Source organism: Canis lupus, chromosome 16 (genome assembly GCF_011100685.1).
Source record: "Canis lupus familiaris isolate Mischka breed German Shepherd chromosome 16, alternate assembly UU_Cfam_GSD_1.0, whole genome shotgun sequence".
Classification (NCBI taxonomy): domain Eukaryota; kingdom Metazoa; phylum Chordata; class Mammalia; order Carnivora; family Canidae; genus Canis; species Canis lupus.
The window spans coordinates 25,021,235-25,044,894 of record NC_049237.1 but is presented as its reverse complement, the minus strand read 5'-3'; the positions used below and the strand labels follow the sequence as shown (position 1 = coordinate 25,044,894).

The 23,660-nt window shown below is 44.9% G+C and overlaps 1 protein-coding gene across 1 annotated transcript in view; it reads right to left on the bottom strand.

The window, feature by feature from the left end:
• Positions 1 to 5,535: 5,535 nt before the first annotated feature.
• The window catches only part of SFRP1 (secreted frizzled related protein 1), a 43,764-nt gene continuing 25,639 nt past the window's right edge, over positions 5,536 to 23,660 (bottom strand). The window contains exon 3 of the mRNA XM_038559971.1: positions 5,536 to 9,127. Within this exon, the coding sequence (XP_038415899.1) occupies positions 8,805 to 9,127 (323 nt within the window). The 3' untranslated portion in view covers positions 5,536 to 8,804. The remainder of the gene's footprint in view (positions 9,128 to 23,660) is intronic.

Here is a 23,660-nt window from a genome sequence, read left to right as displayed (position 1 = left end):
TCTTTCCTCCCACCTACCCTATTCACAAGAAGTCATAAGAAAAAAAAAGGCAGCTTGGAATAGAAGCCCTAAAGTTTTGTTTGGCTATCACTGGCCCTTTGTAAATCAACATCTGAGTGAGTTAAGTGTGCATGAATCAGAAACACAAGGGTCACATTCCCTCTGAAATACTTGGGGTGCAAAATGCACTCTGAATTTAGCCTAATCTCAAATTAGGAGGCAGGCCAGGCCCTTGTCGAGTCTCCCTTGCCCTGATGTTTGGTCCAGCAACCAGGACCCCAGCTGCTCAGGACAGAGCTGCAGCTCCCAGCCCTGAATTCCTGTGGCTGGCTCGTGATAGCCGCCTGACAGCCTGCTGGAGGGGTCCTGCACCCGGGCTCCATAATCCATACCAACGATACTAAAGCCGCAGTGATGGGTCTTCCCCAGCAGGCAGAATGTGAGGCAAGCGATAATGAGAACAATGAAAGGGTCTGACATGGAAATTTCAGTAGGAAACAAGCAATTACATGAGAACAAACATTCCCAACGCCACTCACAATCATCAGAACACATAACAGTGATTATAAAAACGATAGCAACAAATTTAGACCCAGAGCAGTTTGTGCTTTGGAAAAAAGAGTCCTCCTGGGGCGGAGCTGTGACCTTCCCTGGCACATGTGGACATGTGTGTGTGTGTGTGTGTGTGTACGCACGCGCACACGCGCGTGTCGGCCTTTTGGAACACATGAATTTCATTTGACTTGATTTAAAGCTGGATCTCTTTCCCTTGCAGTTGAAACCACTTCTCTTGAACAAACACATTTCCATCCATCAGGCAGGGAGGAAATTGTGAGTCAGAAAAGAGGACAGGATTTTCTCTGGACCTGCTGTATGTTCAGTCTGAGGATTGCTGAAAAATGTTCTGACCTGGAGAAAAGAACAGTCCCGTACTGTAGAGCTGTGCCCTCCAGCCCAGGACTAGAAGGGAGGATCGCAGTGAGGAAGGTCTAGGATGGAAATATCTTGCAAGGAACCAAACTGACTGGGTCACACCAGCTGTCCTTTTTTCATCAAGATTCATGGCGCCATCAATCTAGTGTCTAAGATTTTTAAAGGTGGGTTCTTTCCTTCCATTGAGTGGAAATAAATGCAAGTGTCTGGGTGCTGGTGCACCTCTAAACTATCCCTGCTTATCTCCATCGTGGGATGCCTTTATCACCTAACTCTAGCCCCCATACATAAATAGCCATTGGTCCTGACCCTGCAAAGAGGAGGCCTCCAAACATAACGAGATAGCCTGAGAGAATTATGAGTTTACACATGGTAGCAGGTTGGCAAGTCGGGGGCAGAGCCAGGAAGGCTTCATGCTGACATTAATCGCAGTTTATAGCTGGTGTTTATTTTTTCCTCTAGCCAATTACAAGCTGCCTCCTCCTCCTCCCCTTTCTCACCTGCAGGGCCCTTGGGGCTTTCCCCAGGCCCTGAATTCCCATGCTGGAGGGGCCTTTACAGCTAGAAGTCACTGAGTCACCTGCCAAGGCTAGCAGCCAAATTTAGATTCCTCGTGGCCTCAGCCACCAGCCTTGGGAGGGAGTGCTGACCCCAGAGGAATTCAGTTAATTCGGTGGAACCCACCCTGGCTGTCCATGGGTCACATTGTGAAATAGGCACTTGGGTTTTGGCATGTATCACCTTTATTCTTTCAGATTATAGGCTTAATTTTCTAGGCAAAGAGGCAAAATTACTCAGATCTGCATAAACTCTAGAGAACTGGATAGCCAAACTGGAAACTGAGGTCCTTACCCCGCCCCCACTCATTCCCAGTACAAACAGTGACAGTGGATGCTGGTGAGGATTCTGAAAACGTGCAACAGAGATGAGATCGTGTACAAAGCACTTCAACAGGGTCTCTTCTTCAGAAATCTCTTTTTTGGGATTTTGAGGAAATCTAAGAGGCAGTTCTGGATTTTGATTGCTTTATTTATCTTTAAGCCCTGACATCTAAGGAATCTCTGAGAAGCCCTGGCCTGGGGTCCCACCTGGCCAGCCAATGAAGAAGCTTCCTAAGCACATGTGGTTCTAGGGCCCAGGACTCAGGCATTCCAGGGAAGGAGTTGATGGAAAACTGAATCTCTTTCCCTGGCAGTTGAAATTTTGCTAGGATCCAAACTAACTGGGACTCACCAGCCATCCTTTTTTTCATCACGATTCATAGCACCATCAATCCAGTTTCCAAGATAAGAATTTTTCCTTGGAGCTTACGCTGCCCACGGCATAGCTTAGCTGAAATCCCAAGGACTGGACCATGAGAATTCCAAAGCCTTCACCCCCACCCTCATCCACCAACTCTGGTGCTCAGGTGATGAGAAGGTCATCCTAATTAAAACCACGTGGCAGGGTTTCAGCTGTGGAAAATTGCTGGATCCTTTCTCCTTCCTCCCACCTCCTCTTCCCTCTCCTTAAACACACACATGCCACTTTCCCTCCCTTTATTTAAGCAAACAATTCTCTCCATGATTAAATACAGCTCCTTCTTATCTAAATAGTCCACAGATGTATAAAGACACAGGAGCTTTCTGCTCCTATTTGGAGCTTGTTCTGGTACCCATCTTCTCCAAACCTACAAAAAGGCCCTCGCTGACAGAAATTCCTAACGCCTGTTCCTCAGTAAATCAGCCCGGCTCGGCAGGCTGTCCTCAATTTATCAAAGAGGTGGGATTTCCCCTCCAAATACTTCAGTTTTCCCCTTTTCTTGGCCTCTCCCATAACCTTAGCTTGAAACTGCCCAGATGTGAACAAATGGAACATGAAAAGTCCAAATTCTGTTGTCAGATTCAGATAGGACGGCAGAGTCGAGGTAAATACCACCAGTTGGTCAACTTCAACAATGCCTGGTGGTCCAGGCCTAGGAACTAAGGGAATTCGGTAGAGGGCAGAGGCTGGGAGTGCTCAGTTTGCTGAGGAAGAAAAAAAAAAAAAAAAAAAAAAGAAGGGACCTGTGAGTTTCCAGAATAAGTGAGGTCTGCTGAAGAAGAATCAATTATCAAGACGTGGGATGAAAGTGAAATCAAATGAGTGGAGGGTTGAGAGGATTAGCCACCAGGGTTGGGTTTCTAACTGGGGGTCTCTCACATAGTGATTTTCTTTCCAATCCAAAGCACAGTTAATACTGAGTCCAGAGGAGGTAGGATCTACGTAGGGTGCCCAGATGAGGCATTATTACAGCAGGAAGCAAAGATACCGTTTAGCCCCACAGCCCTTCTCACTTTCCCTTCCAGCCTCACCCTCAAAGTGTGCTCAGCAGACCAAGAGTGCGGCCTCTCCCCACAACCAGGAGCCCATCAGAAATGCAGGACTCCAGCCCCACTGCCTTACCCCCAAACAACCTGCATTTTCCCCCAGTCACCAGTGGCTCTGTGGCTCCTGTGCTTATTAAAGTCTGAGAAGCACTACTTGGGAAGCCAGATGTACCTAGCTAAAGGAAAGAGGCTTCCTGCCCTCGTGTCTCCACACTACCTCTTTTATTAACTAACACCTAGTAAGAATAACTCAGAACTTTAGAAAGGGCTAAAGTAATACGGAGAACATGGGTAGGTATAAGGGAGATACCAAAATAATAGCTCCCAAGCAACTTATGTCCTGCAAAAATGCTTTGCAATGTAAGATCCAACAGACTGCTGGCATCTGAGAAACCCAGAGCACTAGTTCAAAGTTCAAATTCTAGAGACCCATGGCAAACCTTTTGAATCCGAATTACCAGGTATGGAAGTCAGAAAACCACTTGTTAGCAGGCTCTCCTCAATGATCTATGTTAAAAAAAATAATTTTCTTTCAATGAAATTTTGAGGTTTATCTGACACTGAAAGTGTGTTATCTTAATTTCCCCCTCACACTGGGAAAGAAGTTGGAAACTTCCTTCTGACTCTTTTCTCTCTGAAGGGAATAGATAATTGTCTGGGGCTTGGAATGGACTAAGATTCTGGGGGAAATAATAAAATGAATCCATACTCATATTTCTTAGAAAGCTCTGGGGATCCATGCTAAAACTTAAGAGTGATTCTATTTCCTTTGATTACTGTTGGGTGATTGGTACAGACTTTTCTTCCTCTGGAGCAAAGGTGAATTGCAGAAATCTCTGTACCAATTGTGGGGAGATAACCTTAGAAGTAAGACCAGCCAAACAGATAACATTGTGACCCTTCATCTCTTTCTGCCCCTGAGTAGGAGAGCACCTGTATAATCCCCTAAAGAAGTGTGGGTGCTATAGAGCTTGAGAGCAAGGCTCCTAACCTTGGTGCTACCAGCAACTCTAAGGCACAATGCTTAAGCAGTCCTGACCCTTGGGGAGCCCAAACTCCAGGAAGACTCCAGCAGCAGAAGCCAAGATGCCTTTGTACATCACTATCCTTTTGTTGATTTGTTAAAAAAAAAAATCAAAACAGCAATGGGAAATTATGGGTCACAGTGATGGGGCTTCAGCAAGGTGACAAAGATATCCACACCCAACCTAAAAGAGATTTTCCTTTTCATTAAACATAGTGGGGAATAAAAAGGAAAAAATGCCAATATTTGCCTTGACTTGGCTAGCATATCACTAGGAGAGCTAATGTATATCAGCATGGGAAAATCTTTAGATACTAGGGCACAGCTTTCATGGACTGTTCCCAAGTCCTCACACCATGCCTGAGAATGGTCTCTCTGTGCTCCTGTATTTTTCGGTGACCAGAGAGTATTTACTCACTTCTAGGTAAAACTGCCAGTTGTCTGAGGTTTGGAGGTGCCTTGTTAATCAGAGAATGGTGTTCAATGAAGTTGTCCCTGTGAGTGCTCACAGAATTAAAAGTCACACTGAGGAATTCCTTGGGCAAAACATATATCATCTAATATGAAAAGGCTTGGGCTCAGCAAGTGCCACCCTTGGGATCCAAAGAGAAGCTCGGGAGTCACTCAGATGTTGTTCCCATGTGTCTAGCCCCTAGCAGCCCTGGGTTCTGGTTCCAGTGACACCATTGACCTGGGAACCCCAAACTCCTTGTGAAACCCCAGCCATCCCCCATCTCAGCTTCTCCATCTGTAAATTAAAATTTAAATTAAACAGTTGGATGTTGTGTCCTATAAGACCTCATGCGGGTCTAAGACTCTGGGTCCCAGAGAGTTTTCAAATTTTAGTTGGTAATTTTAACATGGAACTGGCTGAAGAGGAGAGAGCATTTGAAACCAAAAACATGGAAAAGAAAGGCAGGGTTGAAAAATACATTCTTTGCAGAGCAAGTATGTAACCTTTGCTGTGGTCTGAAAGCACACACAGCCAGGAGAAATGCTTCTGGAAGTTATTCACGGGAGCAGATGGTCAATGTGGGATGGAGGTGAAGGGAGCCGATGGTGCCTCCCGGGTGCTCCTCCAGCTCACCCACACCTACTTATCATTTCAAAGCTGTAAAGCTAAGAAGACCAGAAAACATCCCTGAAGAAACTCAAGCAAGGGGGATGCAGAGGGGAAGTAGTCTATCACTCGGGGGGCGGGGAGGGGGGTAGAAAAAGGCACAACTCACATTATCATTGATTAATTGAGTGATTTTAGTCAAGTGAATATTGATACATGGCAGGAAAAGCATGAAAGTAAAATGAACACATACGGGAATTACTATTAATATAAGTGATAACATCAAAACATCTGGTAAAATGCAGTTAAAACAACACAAATGAAATGGAATGTAAAACATTTTCACAGTATTCAAAGCTTTTGTAAAAGATTTAGACTCTAGAAGAGGAGTGCTACGTGAGGGGACTAGAGGAAACAGGAATTTCACCCATGCCCTATGTATCTGCTGGTGACAGATCAGAGTGGCTGCGAAGCTATTGCCTGGGAGTCCCCAAGGTGCGCTTCGGAAACGGATGGCCTGAGCCCGCATCTGCGGACTTATGAGAGAGCAACCAGTTGCTTGGGAGTCTGATGAGAAACACACATTCTAGCTTTGGGCACTGGGCTTTCGGTAATTTACAGATCCAGATGAAAACTGGAACTCTCACCGCATGTTGCCTTCGGGAGCCCTCGGTGCTAACGTACGGACACCCAGAGCCACGCATTCCATGGGACGGTCTAAAAGGAAAGTGTTCTTGGGATTCTCAACTCACTTCTTAAGAGAACTAGTAATCTTCAAAGACTGAGCTGAGTTCTGCCAATGACTTCGCAGGATTCTACCCAGAGTGATTTTCAACCATCACAAATATGACCTTTGAACTGGCAACAACTACTGAATCACATACAGACCTCCTCTTTTGCAAACCGATGACCATGCAGATAGTCTACACATTAGTTTTGCTGTACCCTTGGTTGAGAAAACCAAAGGATTGTGAGAAAAATACAGCTTTGGGCCTGTCACCTCCCTTCATGCCCTAAAATTGCTGATGTGTTATAGACAAAGATAGTGTGTATCTCAGATCCGCAGTGAAACTCACCAGTCCCAGGACTGTCTGATCGGAATAAAACCTGCGGCTGCAATTCCTACTTCCAATATATTTTGAACTCGTGCTGAAAATGTCACTTCCTACCTGAGAATTCCCATTTAGAGAGTCGCACAGCACGGCCACCCATTCTTCCACAGTCTTTAAGCGGTAACTGCGAATACCCCACACAAACCCCTTCCCAAGGCCCTGCTTTGGACAGGGCCTGCTGCGTGTTGCCCTCTGTCAAAATGAGCAGATACATATGAGCACTGAACTCTTGAGTTAACCAACCCAAACAAGGCCCAGATCCATGCATTCATGAAATCGTTCTGAATTTCAGTTAACAATAGGAAAGTAGAATATTTCTAATTAACTAATATATATACACATTTTAAAAAGATCATCCAAAATTATAGGCAAATCACTTAAGATCCCCAACACTTTATGATTAAAGTTCAGAGAGAACCACAAAAAAAAAAAAGTGTTAAAATAACAGGATCACTAATTGTGAGAGGTTAATTATATCAGGATAACCCTCAGGTAGGTAATGAAGTTGGCATGCTGATTTTCAGACTGGAGTCTTCAAAAATTAACAGAATCTTCCGCTGTTTCTGTGTCAGTCCAGGGGCCACGGGGGTGACACCTCCCAGCATCACTGCAGCTTCAGGATTGGGTATAAACATTCACCCAGAGGGACAACCACTAGTTCACCACTTTCAGGTTTTACAGAGGATTAAAAATTGGGCTTGAGGAGCAAATTAGTATTAATTGCTTAGAGTGACTTCCTATACACTGAACAAAAGGAGTAAAGTTGCTTATGTGAGTGAGTTTATGTACATCACTTATTAAACACAAGGGTTTTTAAGAAGTATCTTAGGGCACTCAGGAAAACTTGCAGAGATGTGTTGCCTTTGAAATTCTCTCCTTAGATGGGACACTTTGGGTTTAACTTTCTCTCTGCAGAATTAAAAAAAAATTTTTTTTTTAAGTGCAGAAGGACAGGCAGGCTGGTTGTTCTGAATTTCTTTGATCCACAATCAGGTCAAAAGTAATCCACTTCTTTACAGGAAAGAATAAGCATAGAAAGTACTGTGAGTTTTGCCTGGTACTGTGTGGAGGCCAGGACAATCCAGAACTCCTCAGAAAATAGGGCCACACAGTTATGCTATCAGGTAAACCCAGCTCCCACCCCAAATGTCCAGTGAGAAAGCTGCCCTGCTGGAAAGTAGCTTCAAAGGCACTAAAAGACCCTCAGCCCAGTACCCCTTTCAAGTGTCAATGTAGACTTTTTTTTTAAACGTTGAGAAGTTCATAGGGTTTTGCTGTTCTTCTCCCTCCTCCCCCCAAAAAGAGAAAAAAAGAAAGTGAAATGAATGGACAGATGAAATTAGAGCACAAAGCTCTTCACCCAATTACAATTCATACTGACTAGCAATTTGTGGGGCTGTTCCTAATATTTTTTCCTTTGTTTTTTTCTCTAGCGATGCTTTCTAGAAACCATTAACCATTGCCTTCTCAGTCTGAAAATCGTCATCTCTCTCCGGCCCAGGGTTTGGCGGCCACAGTGTTTCCTTTTCCTCACACAAAGGCAGGCATGTGCCGCCCTCCACATGTCTGGAGGTCCTATCATGCACGGAGGCTGCTGTTAACTGCCATCCACATGGCATCTGAGGCTAGCTGATTCACATCACAGGACGATCACGTGGAAAGGCAGGGCAGGCCTGACCTCCCTGTGTTGTCGATTACATACTGTCCTTGTGCTTTTTCTCCCTTACACTGACCTTCTGGAACTGATCCTAAGTGGTAGGAGTGGTATGTGTTTCTGTCCAACGCAGGCACAAAGAGAAGCTACTCTGGAATGAAGAGCACATCTTACCAATAGTTGGAATGTTCTAGTCCCAAAGGCATAGATTGGCAGATAGGATCCATAAGCAACTTGTAACAACACAAAGAAAGTTGCAGAACTTTTATTTGTTGCTGTCGCTCACTTTTAGCCCAATCTCGGTTTTGCTTTTGTTTTTGTTTACTGGCCAAATTTTCTTTTTTAGTGGCTGTCTCTGGTTGAAATGGTTTGCACCTGCTTTACTCAGTGATGTGCTGTTCCACAGTCGATCCTAGAAGACTTCCTAATCTACATGGTTTTCCTTACCTGGGCATGCGGCTTTAAATACTGGCTGTCCCGGGTCTGGAGCATGGCTACAGGGGGGAAGGGGTGGGGATGGATGCTGCCAGAGCAAAGCCAACTGGAATTACAAGGTCCTCTACCAACCGAAGGAGCACTGAGCGTGAACGTCCAGGTTCTAGGGTGGCCTGCTCAGCCCCACCCCTCACCCCAGCCCACGGCTCCCTCCCCAACCTGCCCCCCTGGGGGAGAATCACTTAAAGACTGACTGGAAAGTGGGACATTCGTGGTTTTTCATCTTCTTCATGAAGTTTTTGAATTCCTTGTTTTTCTTGTCCCACTTGTGGATTGCCGTCAACAAGTACTGGCTCTTCACCTTCCGGCCCATGATGAGGAAATGGTGGCTGAGGTTGTCCAGTTGGTGGCATGGGCAGTCAGCCCCATTCTTCAGGTACAGGACCAGCTTCTTCAGTTCCTTCTTCTTGATGGGTCCCAACTTCAGGGGCTTCTTCTTCTTGGGGACAATCTTTTTGTCACCGTTTTCTTTTTTCACTTCTTTGATTTTCATCCTCAATGCTAGAGATGGTGCAGGCAAGGAGGGGAAGAGGAGAGAAGGAGGAAGAAAGCATGTTAGAATGAAAGTTTTGCATCTAAAGCAATAACCTAAACTGAAGGCTCCAGGTGAGGCCGAAAGGAAAGGCCACTGGCAAGTCAAAGAAAGAGGCCGTTTTATAGATGAGCACCAAGGTCTCGGTTCTTCTCTATATTCGGATTCTGCCCCCTACTTTCATGGTGTTTAATGGTAACTCGATAATTGCCTTGGGACACTATGAGATTCTCGAATACAGTTTCAGAACCCAATCATATTTCTCTTTTTTAAAAAAAATTCAGTGACTCAAAACATCACACAAGGCTTTAAGAGAAGGGGATCACATAACTGAATATTATCTATATAATCTAATGCTACAGACCTCAGGATTCAAAGAAAAAACTCACCCCGAGTTTTGTTTTGTTTTTAAAGAGAAAGCCATTGGTTTGGATTTTCAACATCCAAAGGACCTAAAAGTCCTTGAAAGTTGGGTCTGGCAAACCAGACTGGCAATCTATGTGTGCAAGGCGCAGCAATGGGGAAATGTAAATGGTGCATCCAATGGTGATGCTTGACCGCATCAATAATCAGTGCCCAACTTCTGCACCAGAGAAATCATGATCCCTACCACTGTGCCTCTAGGGAGTTCTGACAGCAGGTACTGCTAATGTTCTGTCAACCACAAGGCAACCACTAACGGGTGCCACAAATGTTCTTTCCACTGGGTAGATCCACACAGAACCAAACTCTGCTTTGAGCTTTTGACAGATCAGAGCAACTCTTGGTGAAGTCCTCACAGAGAAATCCAAGTGATGACCCCTGGAGTCTAACAGAAGATGTGGGCACAAGCTTCTGCACCCATCTACCAAGTCCATCTATCTCTTCTTTGTCTCTACAGAGCCTGAGTTCACATTATTTTAATGTGCATGTATGGACAGGAAATTTAGTGATGGCTCTGCAAGGTCTGGTTGGTGAAGATAATTAAATTCATGTGGAGGCCTTCTATAAGAGGTAAATGTACTTAAAATACAGCATCGTCGCTGTGACAGTCATCTCCCCTCTCAAGCTGGCCAGCCCAGATAGCTCCAAAGGAGAGGAAAATCATTCTCCAGATGCCAGCCACCAGATAATTTGTGCATCCTCTGAATTCTTCTAAATTCAAAATTAGCAAGCTCCTTCTTTTTAATAACTCAAAGCTCCTACCCACACTCCACAAGAACAGGCTTGAATCTGAACAGAATAGCACTAGCTAACAATTAGGAGAGCATATCACATGCCAGGAAGTGTGCTAAGTATTTTCCATGAATTTCCTCAATTAAACCTAACAACTTCACGAGGAAGGTATAATTATTTTTCCCATTTAATAGATGAGAAAGCTGTGGTACAGGGGGTTAAATTTACTTGGCCAAAGTCACTAATCCCCAACTTCAACCCATGTCTTAAATGTTCACTTTGAATCATTGTATAGCCCATGCTGACTCTATGGCTGCAAAATTCTTCATAATGAACCTGATATTTATATGACTGGCTATATGGATCAAGGAAATAAGGGGGAGAAGCTCAGACTCATTTCCTGGTTTCATCCACATTTCAAAATGATTTCATTTATAAAATGATAGAAGGCATTCTCCTGCTTGAAAAAAAAAAACTGCTCTGGCAAAGGAAACACTATATTTATTGTTTAGTGTTTAGTTTATTAGAAAAAACACCCTTGGCTAACCAGAGAATAAGGAGGGGAGATCATCCTAGGAACGAACCTTTAATGAATGTGTCAAAGTCAGTAAATTAAATGCTCCCACTGCTTTCTTTTTCTTACAAAAAGAGTTCCGGATTTTGCAGTCTACTTAATCTCATATAATACCCTGGGCCTGGTATCCCTTAAGAAATGCCTCACTCCCAAGGGCAGCAGAAGGTTCAGGAACTGGGCACTGAGCAGCAAAAGGCTCTCTCTGAGGATTAATCTTGACCTTAAAGGCTGGCCCAGGCTTCCCAGCATACACAGGAGTGAGCTGAACATAGCCTCCCAACAAGTTCCTTTCTTTAAGCTCTTCCGGACCCAAACCAGCCACTGCCCAGTGCTTCTGATTATACCTGATTCCTAACCCCACTCTGGACAGAGTGTAGTGGGGATCAGCAGGCAGGAGTGTGGCAAACAGAAAGCAACAGAAACCACCCATCCAGGGCTTCACCCCAGACATGCCTACACAGGCTGACACCCAGCTTAGCTTCCCTTATTGGCTGATGAACTTTGTGCCTGGTGGTTCACTTGGGAAAAGACTTCAACTGTTCTGGTCTGTGGCTCACTGAATGAGGAAAGTTCTCAATGGGGTTGAATAAGAGACCAGCAAGAGAGGAGACTCACTGCCTCAGCCCAGGCAAAGTCAAGTCTCCATCTCTGCCTCCTCTCTGCAAAACAGAGAAAACAGGACTGGGAGAAAAGAAAGGGAGAAAAGAAAGAAGGAAAAGAAAGAAAAGAGAAAGAAAAGAAAGAAAGAAAGAAAGAAAAGCCAGAACTACATCCAACCGAAAGAAAGAAAATAAACCCGAATACAAGCCCACCTCCCTCCGCCTACCGAACAGCACCGCACATCCCTCCCTCCGCAATCACTCCCTACCCGACCCGCCGATCTCAAAGAAAGAAAGAAAGAAAGAAAGAAAGAAAGGGCAGCAAGGAATACTGCAGGAAGGTAAGAGATAAGAACAATTCTGCTCCTTTCATAAGACCCTCTAAATAAAGTGGCCCCATAGTGTTAGATGAACTCTAAGCTACTTCCCAAAGTCTAAGGCTGAGAACCATTCTCTTATAGAAGCAATCATTTATATCACCAGGCGAGATGAGTGCATGCCCCAACTGGCAATGTGGGCACCCTCTTTTATTTTTCTTATTTTTATCTATTTATTTATTTGAAAGAGAGAGAGTAAGAGAGCACATGGGGGAGGGGCAGAGTCATGAGCAGACTCCACATGGAGCACAGAGCACGAACCCGACACGGGGCTCAATCTCACGACCCTGAGATGGAGACCTGAGCCAAAATCAAAAACCAGATAACTTAACCGACTGTGCCATGCAGGCACCCTGCAGGCACCCTCTTTTCTGCAGAGAAATGAGTCATCGGTTTTTGGGTGCTGGACTCTACAGATGAGCATAGGCTAGGCTGTGCTGTGCACGGCTCCATACTTTGTGCTCGCAGCAATCATGTTAAGAGGGAGCCGTTATTATTTATTACAATCAAGGAGAAGGACTCAGGTTAAGTAATGACAACCCAAAGCCACAGTATGTAAGAGATAGAATCAGAATTAAAACCCACACTTAACCCCAAAGACCACACTCTTTCCTACTACACCATGACTGGGTTTAAAATGATATTGCTTCAGTGGAAACTATTTCACTCTTTTGATTGTGTTGCTTTTAATCACAACTCAAATCAAAAATTAATGTTCCTTTGCCATGACCGTGTAAAGGAATTCAGTTTACATAGGTGGGGGGACAGCGAGGGGAGAGGGGAATCAAATGATGGAAATGTGTTATGCATTAGGCTCTTTATTTCTTGCCATTTGGCTCAGTTTCTTTTTTGAGGTGGGGAGAGTAAGGAAGGAGGAGGCACATATGGCCAGAAATTACTAACATCTTTCCATCTTTTAAGGGTTTATTTTAGGGATGCAGATTACCAACAATGTTTGGATAGGCGATTAGCAGTCCAAGGTTGATTTCTCTGGGCCTTGTGGATATGTGCACAGCCCCCCACCATACCACATCCAGGGGCTTCTGGGACAGGGATGGGTGCTGGCCCAGGAGCAGCCTGGAACCGATCACCACTTCCTCCCATCCCAGCCGGCCTCCACCCTGCAGACAGTGCCTGGACCCCCAGAGATCTATCCATAGACTGGGTTCACCGTTTACAATGCAAATGATGGTGTGAGGCAGGCAAAAGGCAACAGCTGGTGCACTGCACAGAGTACCGGGTCCCAGGTTCTAACTGTGTGACCACAAGATCTGGTTCTGAGCTCCCTGTGTCTCCGTTTTCCACCTGTGAAGTGCAGAGCGTAGCCTGCCTGCTGGCCTGGCAGCACTGCCATCAAGAAGGCCCATGTGGGGCAATCCTGGGGAGCCCGGAGATCTCCTCTCTGGCACCACCCCACCCCAGGCTTGGTCTTCTCTTTCTTACGGTGCCCTTCTCACCCTGGAGGGAAATGCTTCTACAACCTCAGGCCCGTGATCTCAGCTACTTAGAACACACCTGGACCCTGAACTAAAACAAAAGAAACAAACAAAACACTTAACAGGTGTTTGTTTGTTTGTTTGTTTTTAGCAACAACTTAACATCTTCTGAGTCTAGAATATTACTCCCACCTCTCACCTTACTGGTCACTGCCAGCAAGAATTCAGAGACCCAGAAACTTTGAAAGCCCAAGTTAAGGTTGAGGTTAGGGGCTTTCTAGGTCTTTCTCATTAATCTTAAAACAAATAACCTCTTATATTCAGGTAGACTCTTAAAATTTCATTTCATTTTTAGTCACCTAAAACCACTTTTTTGCTCAGAAATGATACTTCCTTGGTAGCCTCCCCATGAGGCAAACCACTTTTTTGCTCAGAAATGATACTTCCTTGGTAGCCTCCCCATGAGGCTTGAGTATCTTTCTGAGGCTGAAATGAGAACAGGAAACTCATTATACCCAATTCAAACCCAGACTCTCTTCAAAACCATCTTTTCTTCTTGACCCTCCCCTTGACCCTAACAGTGCCACCATTTGTCCAAGTACCTAGACAGGGTGCTTGAATGTATGGCAACCCTTGGCCAAGAACCAGCCATTCATACTACCAATAATGTGGAATTGCTGCCGGAGTGCAAGAAGGATCCAATGCAAAAGGTGGGAAAGGAGCTAAGTCAGTGATCAGATTTGTGACTTGGCTGATTACAAGTGAAAGTGAAGTACAAGTGAAAAGTCAAGTACAGGGAAAAGAGAGAATGCGGGCCCTTGGGGAGCACCATCACTGGGGAGAGAGGGAGTTTTATTGTAAAAAGTCATCAGAGGCACAGATGGAAAACCAGGCAGCCAAGTGTCTCAGAAAGCACAGGGGGAGGGTATTTCAAATAGAGGAAATGCTCCTCCATCCCAAATGCTGCTAAGCTCAAGCATGAGTATGAGACAAGATCATTCAACTTGGTGATTTGGGGGCACTGATGGCCTGTGGGAGGGGTGGGGGTGAATCCTGGGGAGCTAAAAACCTCTGGGAAGAAAAAATAAAAGGTATACTATACCACTAAGCTTCTGGAATGTCTGTGAGGAGTTACCATTGGCTACTTCTAGTCAAACACATTAGATTGAGCACACACAATCATTTGCACTCCATTCTGCAGTCAGTTTAAAATCACAGTAAAAAAAAAAAGTTATAAACACATGTGAGAAAACAAGAACATATCAGCAGGCAGGATAATAGAAAGCAAATGGATGGTGAACCCTGGCTTGACAAGAAGAAAAGCTGAAACCTAGCAGCTTATGGATAGAGATGTCTGTAAGAAACAAGCCAATCCACACTGCAGGACCCAGAAATGTTCATGATTCGGGGCCACTGGGGACTTCTGAGCTCTATTACAGAGGTTGTACTAAATCTAAGAAGTGGCTAAAAATCTCTAGAAAGATACTCAGAACCACTAGCCTTGGGCCATAAATCTGGTAACAGCCTCTCACCAACCTCAGCAACAACCAAGAGGTTTATCCTATATAGAAGGTTTGAACCAGATTCTGGGCTTAGGCACCCTAGACGCAAAGGAGAGCAGGGTGGTAATGGGCTGTATTCACTCCATAGGATTAAGTGACAGTCTGCACAATAAGCAGTGACTCCCTCAGGTCTTGGAACACTGCATTTACAGCCCCCAAAGAGAAGTGATGAGTTTCTATCTAAAGAAATTAGTAGTCCTAAAGAAAAGACCTGCAGCTCCTCCACCAGCAAAACTCTAAAACAAGGCCCTAACAAGTTACAGGCCACGCATTCACACACAGAGCTTTCAATGTACTGCCTCACTCTTCAATTCCAATGGCCAGCTAGGGATCAGCAAGCGTTTACACAAAGCCTCAAAGTGTGAACCACAGAGACCAAAACATACAAAACAAACAAAAAGAGAATCCAGAGATAAGAGAAACCATGCAGGGAACACAAGGAAACTTTTTACAAAGATAATATTAGATAAAGCATTGTGTTCGTGTTCCTAAAACCAGAATGGAAAGCTATTAGAAGAGATGCTCAGAGAACAAAAAGAGTATTTGGATATTTAAAATGTGAGAATGCTAGACAAGTACTTTAAGATAAGGTTGAACAGTTTCCTGGGAAGCTGAAAAAAAAAATGACAAAGAAAGGGGAAATAGGCGACAGAAGAAGACACAACAGGCTCAGCCAGGAGCTTCTGCATCTGAACAAGAGAGAACCAGGGAAGTGAGCAGGAGAAATACCAAAGAAATCATACAAGAAAATTCCCAGAAATAAACATGAATTCTCAGATTAAACGGACCCAGCTCAACAAATCATGACATTGGAAACACCAACATAAAGAGAACTTTTAAAATCGTCTAGAGGGATCCCTGGGTGGCGCAGCGGTTTGGCGCCTGCCTTTGGCCCAGGGCGCGATCCTGGAGACCCGGGATCGAATCCCACATCGGGCTCCCGGTGCATGGAGCCTGCTTCTCCCTCTGCCTGTGTCTCTGCCTCTCTCTCTCTCTCTGTGACTATCATAAATAAATAAATAAAAAATAAAAAATAAAAAATAAAATCGTCTAGAGAAAAAGAGATTATACCTCTAGTGCAGAGGATCAGGCAAGCAGAATAACATTGGATTTATCAATAGCAACACTAGACGCTGGAGGGTAATGGATCAATGCCTTTAAAATTCCCAAGTTCAACCTGAACCAAGCTATCAATCAGTGTCTGAGTGTAGAATAAAGACATCTTCAGAAGTTCAATGGTTAGAAGAAAGCTGTCTTCCATTCATTTTTTTTTTCTTAGGAAACTACTCCATGAGGTGCTCTACAAAAGCACAAAATTAAGACAGACACAGGATTGAGGACATCAAAGATCTAACATGTGACAAAAGTAATGGAAGTCCTAAAAAAAAAAAAAAGAAAAGTAATGGAAGTCTTAAAATGATTTTTCCAGAACAACCACGTGGCAGGCCTGAAGTTCAATCAGTCCACACCGAAACCAGAGGAAGAGGGCTCAGGCAGATGACCTGCTGTATACCTGCAGAAAAGTTTAGGGCTGAATTCTTATTGTAAACATAAGGAACAGGGAACAGAAAATGAGACAACTGCTATCTCAAAGGAAAACAAAAAGGCACACAGGAAAGGGAATGTAGATGCATTAGACTACATGCCTCAGCTGCAAGTCACATTTATTTATTGTGGTACCTTAAATATTGAGTAGTCATTTAACCCAAAGTGTGGTATAATTTTATTGTAAATGGAGAGGAGTGGACATGTAAGATGTATCAATCTTCATCTTCAGCAATGCAAAATCAATAAGTAATAACTAAAGATTAAAATTAAAAATCGATGTTATTTGGGGCACCTGGGTGGCTCAGTTGGCTAAGCATCTGCCTTCAGCTCAGGTCATGATCTCGGGGTCCTGGGATCGAGCCCTCTGTCAGGCTCCCTGCTCAGGGAGGAGTCTGCTTCTCCCTCTCCCTCTGCAGGCCCCCCTGCTCATGCTCTCTATCTCAAATAAATAAAATCTTTAAAAAAATTAGTGTTATTTTAGTTAGTCTATAAATAGACTCCATTTGGCTAAATATCAAAAGAAATAATTAGTTAGAAATATTTAGTTAGAAATAAATAGTTGGAAAATATTACCTATGGGTTGTGGGAATTAGTGGCAGGAAAGCATCACACAGGGGACTGCAGTTTTTTGTTCAAACTGCAGTTTTTAACTACAATTAGAAAAATTTTAACACTATGACTTTTTATACTGCATTTACTTTGACTCAAAAACCTTACATTTTAAGAAAGTTTATAGCCTAGTAAAGAACTTAAATGTATATAAACTACAAATAAATCACAAAATGTGAGATCTTAAAAGAAGCACAAAGATTACATTTCCAGGTCCTCTACTCTTCATTCAAGTGAAGTTTAGTGTTAGGGCTTCCTAAGGGCTTTCAGTAAGAATTCTCCTCCCTGCCCCTCCATCCAGAGCTCTCTGCTTTGTTCCATAGCTCCTCCAAGCAGGGAGCAAGAAAGCAAGGGGATGAATGGGGTCTTGGTAGATTCTGGGGACAATCGGGCAATGAAAAATCATCCTAGAGCAGAAAACAGATCACACCCTGATTGCTAGTAACTTGCCTTTTGTCCTTTCTCCTGCAGAGAGGACTGGAGATCTCAAACAGATGATTTGAGGAACAGGAGGATAAGACTGGAAAACTCGTTACAAAGTGACCTGTTCCCAGTCCCTTGGATCAGGAAGGCCCACAGATGGGCACACCAGGCATCAGCCCCGTGAGCTTGGCTGACACCCCTCCTCCAGGTGAAATAGCCTTGCTATTCAAAAATAGCAAAACCTCACTCAGCACTAATAACAGAGAGGACCTGATTTCTACATCCTGGCCCCATTTCCACAACTTCCTTGGGTGGGCAACCCTGAGGCAGCAAGTGCCATCCCCAAATCCAACAGTGCAAATGAGCTTTGGTAACAGTTCAGGTCAGGGTTTGGCTGTGAGAAACCACAGCCTCCTTCCAACATGCAGCAGAGGGTTTGGGCACCAGGGCAAGCTGGCTTTGAGGCATCAGAGCCCAGATGAATCCTACTGACAAAGGCCCTGCAGAGGCAGCTTAACAGACCTTTCTGCTCCCAGCAGGAGCCAGTGTTTGGCATCATTAATTCGTTTACCAAAGAAAGAAGCCTGCATTTGGTCACAACAAGTCAGACTCTATCCCCTGACCACAAACCACATGCTGAATACTTACATGCGTTTACTAACTACAGGACATACGTTACAAAAAAACAAAGAACAAAAAACGATTGAAAGCAGCTTGCTTTTTCTCTCACTTACAAAATACAGCAGATGTAGAATATGCTCCTGAGTGACTTATTTGGGGCAAATTATTTCATTGAAGTCATCCTGTTTATCGGACCCCAGACATCTTGGGGAGGTTGGGGTAGAGATGTCAGGGAGCAGAGGGGAATCTCCAACTTTACAGATACTCCCCAACACCCCCACAGAAATTCACACACACACAGCACAGCAGCATCCGTGTCAGCCATCCGGAATCCTGCTGCCTAATTGCTTGATTTCATGGATTGCGTTAAATCCCCACTGATTTAAGCTAATGGTGCAAAATGAAAACCCCACTTTGAGAGCAAAGAGCTGCCTGGTGTGGTTTTATTTGGGAAGACGTGTGCACTGGCAGCCCTGGCAGCAGGGCCGAGGTCCTCAGAGTGGGACAAAGAAAAGAGTTGGCCCTCTCCTTCCCAGTAAGCACCGTATTCCTGCTCCCCCCGCCCCCCAGCAGGAGGTAGAGGAGAATAGGAGAATTGCTTAAATGCAGTCAATCATTAGGATTGATTGAATCTTGGCTCCAAATCCAGGCAAACCCGCCAAGGCAAACAGTGTTTCCTGCCTCAGGGTCACTAGGTTTCCTCCATTCCTCTCCATTCCACCCCCACAGTGTTCGCCCAAATGGCAAGCTGGGATATGTAGTGGTCTCTTGGAAGGAAAAAGATGGGGAGTAGGTCTGAAATGCCATGAGCTCTCCATGTCTCTGAGAGAAGTCCTCAAACTTTGTGTCATCTGAATCATCTGGAGGACTTGTTAAAAATGCAGATCGCTGAGCCAGTCTCTGATTGAGTAGCAATAGGAAGGGGCCCAAGAATTTGTATTCACGAAAAGTTTCCAAGTGAGGGACGCTTGGGTGGTTCATTTGGTTAGGTGGCCGACTCTTGATTTCAGCTCAACTCATGATCTCAGAGTCATGAGATCAATCCCTAAGTTGGGCTCCACACTCAGCGGGGAGTCTGCTTGAGATTCTCTCTCCTTCTCCCTCTGTCCCTCCCCCAGCTCATGTGAAAGAAAGAAAGAAAGAAGGAAAGAAAGAAAGAAAGAAAGAAAGAAAGAAAGAAAGAAAGAAAGAAAGAAAGCTAGCTAGCTAGCTGTTGGGCTGGTCTGGAGACCACATTAAGAACCAACAGTTCAAAGGATTTGAGGGCAAGTAAGGATAGGGTGGGCTTTTTGATTTGTCATCTTGGTTATTCACGGTGGTGAATTCTGAGAACTCTTCCTCAGATGGTATTTAAACATCTGGGAGACCCAACACACTGTGCACCCTCCAAACTCACTGAAGTTCCAGCTGAAGTCAGCAAGTTCAACATGGACATGTCCCAGACCCAGCTGACCTTGAGCAAGCACGTCTAGCACCATTTTCAGAATCACCAAGGTCTAGGGGACCCCCATCTTCAGAGGCAGATCTTGCAACAACAGGAAAAGAAAAAATGTGTTGCCTTTGGTAGCAAAAGGCAATACATTTCAGTGCAGAGGACTCCAGCTTCCGGTTCAGACTCCAACACTTTCTTTTTTTTTTTTTTCCAACACTAACTTTTTGTATAAATTTGGATAAATCACTTTACTTCTCTGGGTCACCATGAGGCCCACTTGGACAAGTTAATCTCAATTCCATTTCATTTGTGTCATCCGAATCACCTGGAGGACTTGTTAAAAATGCAGGACAAGTTCATCTCAATTTCCATTTCAATCTTTCTAAATCATCATACTTCCTTTCTCTGTTTTGGAATCCAGTATAGAAACACTAATCATCCAAGGGCTTTCCCTGAGATCGCCCATCTCAGATGGCAACTGCTACCCTCACCTGCTTACATTGCCTGGGGACCTTGCTTAAATCAACCGTAGCCGAAGCCCACAGTGAACACAGCAGCACAAGAGTCCAGTCCTGGTAGTGAAGTCATCTAAACTCAGAAAGATAGCCCCAAAACACAACATAGAGAATATAATCGATGAGAGTGTAGTAGTGTTGGATGGTGACAGATGGTAGCTACACTTGTTGTGAGGATATCATAACATACAGAGAGGCTGCATCGCTATGTTGTAAGCCTGAAACTGACATAACAGTATGTGTCAACTCTACTCAAAGGAATTTTTTAAAAAGATACCCCCGAAAATGTGACACCCTCCAAGCCCAGTGGCCAGCAGGTCTTCATGCTATCCCATTTGGCAGATGGGAGGGGAGCCCTCGGGTGTACGGTGATCCTCAGCTGGCCCTGGGCCCATCGCCGAGATATCCCTGAAGAGCTGTGAGCCCAAAGCCTCTGGGAACTGGTGGCAGGCACACCTTAGCTCTTATCTCTTTATTCTTTTCTTAGCTGATCTCTCTAAAGGCAGCTGATCTCACTTCAGGCAAAATTGATGCTTTTTCTACCCATCCTTCTGGCCAAGCTATAGCCCATCTTCTCCCTGAAGCACCCCAGCCCAGTCTGGCTTTGACCTTCATAAGCCTCCCTCCCTGTCTGAACCATGGCTGAGCAGAGCATGATAATAATCCATGAGTGTGCCCCACCTCCCCACTCCCCACTGTGAGCCCGTGCAGAGCACAGATCACGTTCATCTCTGCTCACTGACTAGTGTGGCACCTAACACATCACAGAGCTCAATCTAACACTTAGCAGATACACAAACGAATAAAGAGACATAAGCAGCAAACTCACTGCCTTGAACTCCACAGCCTCATGAGTGAGACGAATTAGTTGCATGCACCTCCGCTTTTGCACTGACAACAACAACCAGCACAAGAGTCACGGAAGGCTTGCCTGGGCCCTGAGCTCCAAGCCAGGCACTGGTCTCCATGCTTTTACACGCACGAACTCCACAAATCTTCCAACAACTCTATGAAGGAAATACTCTAATTATAACCAGTTTGCTGATCAGGAAGCAGAACAGTTCAAGTAATGCACCAACAAACGGGTCAACGGCAGAGCTGGAATTTGGTCCCAGGGAGTCTAGCTCACAAGATGTGAATAGTATCAGAGGGGAAACTAACTCAGCCAGAGGGAATCCAGGCAAGGTCATCATCGTCGACGCCTCCAGCACAGATGGTGCTCCCAAAAGGTCCGGGTGAAAGAGCAAACCCTGTGTGAGGCCTGAGCAGGCAACTGCTGCTCTCTGGGTCTCACTGTTTCTTCTCTTTAGTGTGCAGAGAATGTTCTCCAAGTTCACCCCAAACACTGTCTCTGAGAAGTACTACCATAGAAGTGCCATTGAAACTCTTGAATGGTACCAATAAGGAAGATGATACTAATTTCATGTGGTGAAACAGTAAGTAAAAATCTCTGCTCTTAAAAGGCTCAGGATGAAGAAAACTGCAAAACAATCTCAGGGATAGAAAGTGCCTACAATACAATGTTAACTGGGAAGAAATCATTCTGCAAAATTGTGCCTCTCGATGATACAGAAAGAGAGAAATCTACCAAAATGTTAGCAGCAGCTGTCTCCAGGTGCTGAAGGATGGGCGACAGAAGTCTACCCTCTGCACCTGCTTTACACAATTTCCCAAGTTTCATGCAATAAATACGCACTTTACAATGGGGGGGGGGTCTCCACAAAATAAGTAAGTCATTTCAGGAAAAGATTTGGTTAAATGACATGTTTAAAACCTACCGATCACGACTCGTTGGCTCATTGACAGTATTCTGAGGTTATTCTATGTTCCTTGTAAGGGGTCCTGCTGTCTCAGGAGGGGAAGCAGGCTTTCTTCTTTTTTTTTTTCTTTTTTCTTTTATTTAAATTCAATTAGCCAACACATAGTTCTTTATTCGTTTCTGAGGTAGAGACCAGTGACTCATCAGTTATGCATAACAGCCAGTGCTCATTACATCAAGTGGCCCCCCTTAATGCCCATCACCTAGTTACCCCATCCTCCCACCCACCTCCCCTCTAGTGACCCTCTGTTTTTCCCATGGTTTATCACCTTCTCTGATTTGGGAAGCAGATTTTCACAGAAACCCAGGAGACACAAAAATAAGTATCTACTAACCCTGCATTGTATGCATTTGGCCAGGATTTCCCATCCAAAAAAAAATTTAATTGCTTGCTACCCCATAAAGTTTCCAGGGGTGGTCACCACAGAGACACCCTGGTCATGGAGTCGGGGGCCAACTGTGTAACTGAGCTTCCAAACTAGGACACTTTTGAGACGGAAAGAATATCACTGATTATTATGCCAGGACAATAGGAATAAACCAGGACGGTCCCAGGCCAACTAAAATATTCAGTCATCCTAATAAGAAACTGTCCCATAATGTAAAGAGTACATGCCTGTTTTAAAGATGTGATTGGTGTAGAGCTGGTGGTGAGGAGCCAGGCAACAGAGCCCTACCTGCTCCCTCTCCAGGCCCCCAAAGCTGCCTGGCAGGTACACAGATCAGAGAACAAGGCACACTTGGTCTAACTCAGGAGGTCCCACCCTTCAGAAGCAGTGAAACAGACGGCCCTGGCTGGGGGCAAGCAGAGTCCAGGAGTCACAAACACAGCCCAAAGTTCTAAGCTGTCCCCTCAGCTAAGTGAAGAAACCGATGCCCAGTCAGTGATCTGAGGCACAAGCTATCTGGGGTATGATAAGCAGAACAGAAGACTGTCGTGGGGTGTCCTCTTTCCACTGTGGCAAGCTGCTTCTCAGGTCTGAGGTGAGGGAATGCTCTCACTCAGGACTCACTGTCCTCTTTCCCTGCCAAAGGCATTCTAGGTGTAAAAGGACTCAGCAGAGGGAAGCACCTCTCTGACTCATCATAAACTTCTCCAAAGTATCAAGCTAAGAAAGGTCCAAAAAAACCCAAAAAGTCCAAATGCTCAAATACTTCCTTCTGGGATTTGCTCTGAGATAAAAACAGAAGCCTCATCTCAAGACCTGATCCCATCCCTCCTCTCATCATAGGTGCTTCTTAGTCACTCATATTTCTGATCCTATGTATCTACCCAACTTCCTGCACTTAAATTTTTTCTGTTGCTTCCCCTCAACCCCCTGCCATTGTAGGCTTTGTGTCAACAGCAGGGAGGCTCAGAAGACCCAGTTGCCCTGGGGACCTGACCACCTGTGGCCCTTTGCAGGCTCCAAGGTCCAGCCTGAGCCCGGGCACGTGGTGCATACCTTCTCCACCCATCAGCTCTGCAAGCCTCAGGGGAGCACGTGGTACAGGGGAAATGAAGGCAGTGGGAACACATATGGTGCCCGCCCCCCAACCATGCTCCTTTCTGTTTCTTCAGAAATGCCACTTACTAAAAAGAGATAAGAACAAAAATAAACAAACTTCTCCATGACTATGGAGGCGGTGGCCCCCTAGGGCCCCAGAGAAGGGACAAATGGTCCCAGGCCAAAGGAGACCCACCAGAAGTCTGACGGAAGGGCAAAGAGTTGGGGTACTGCAGGGACAGAATACAGCAAGAAACGGGTGTCTGGACCACATTCTCGGGCCATGCCCCCAACTCCCAAACATACTCCTACCATTCGGGTAGCAAATGCGTGCTGGGTATTTGT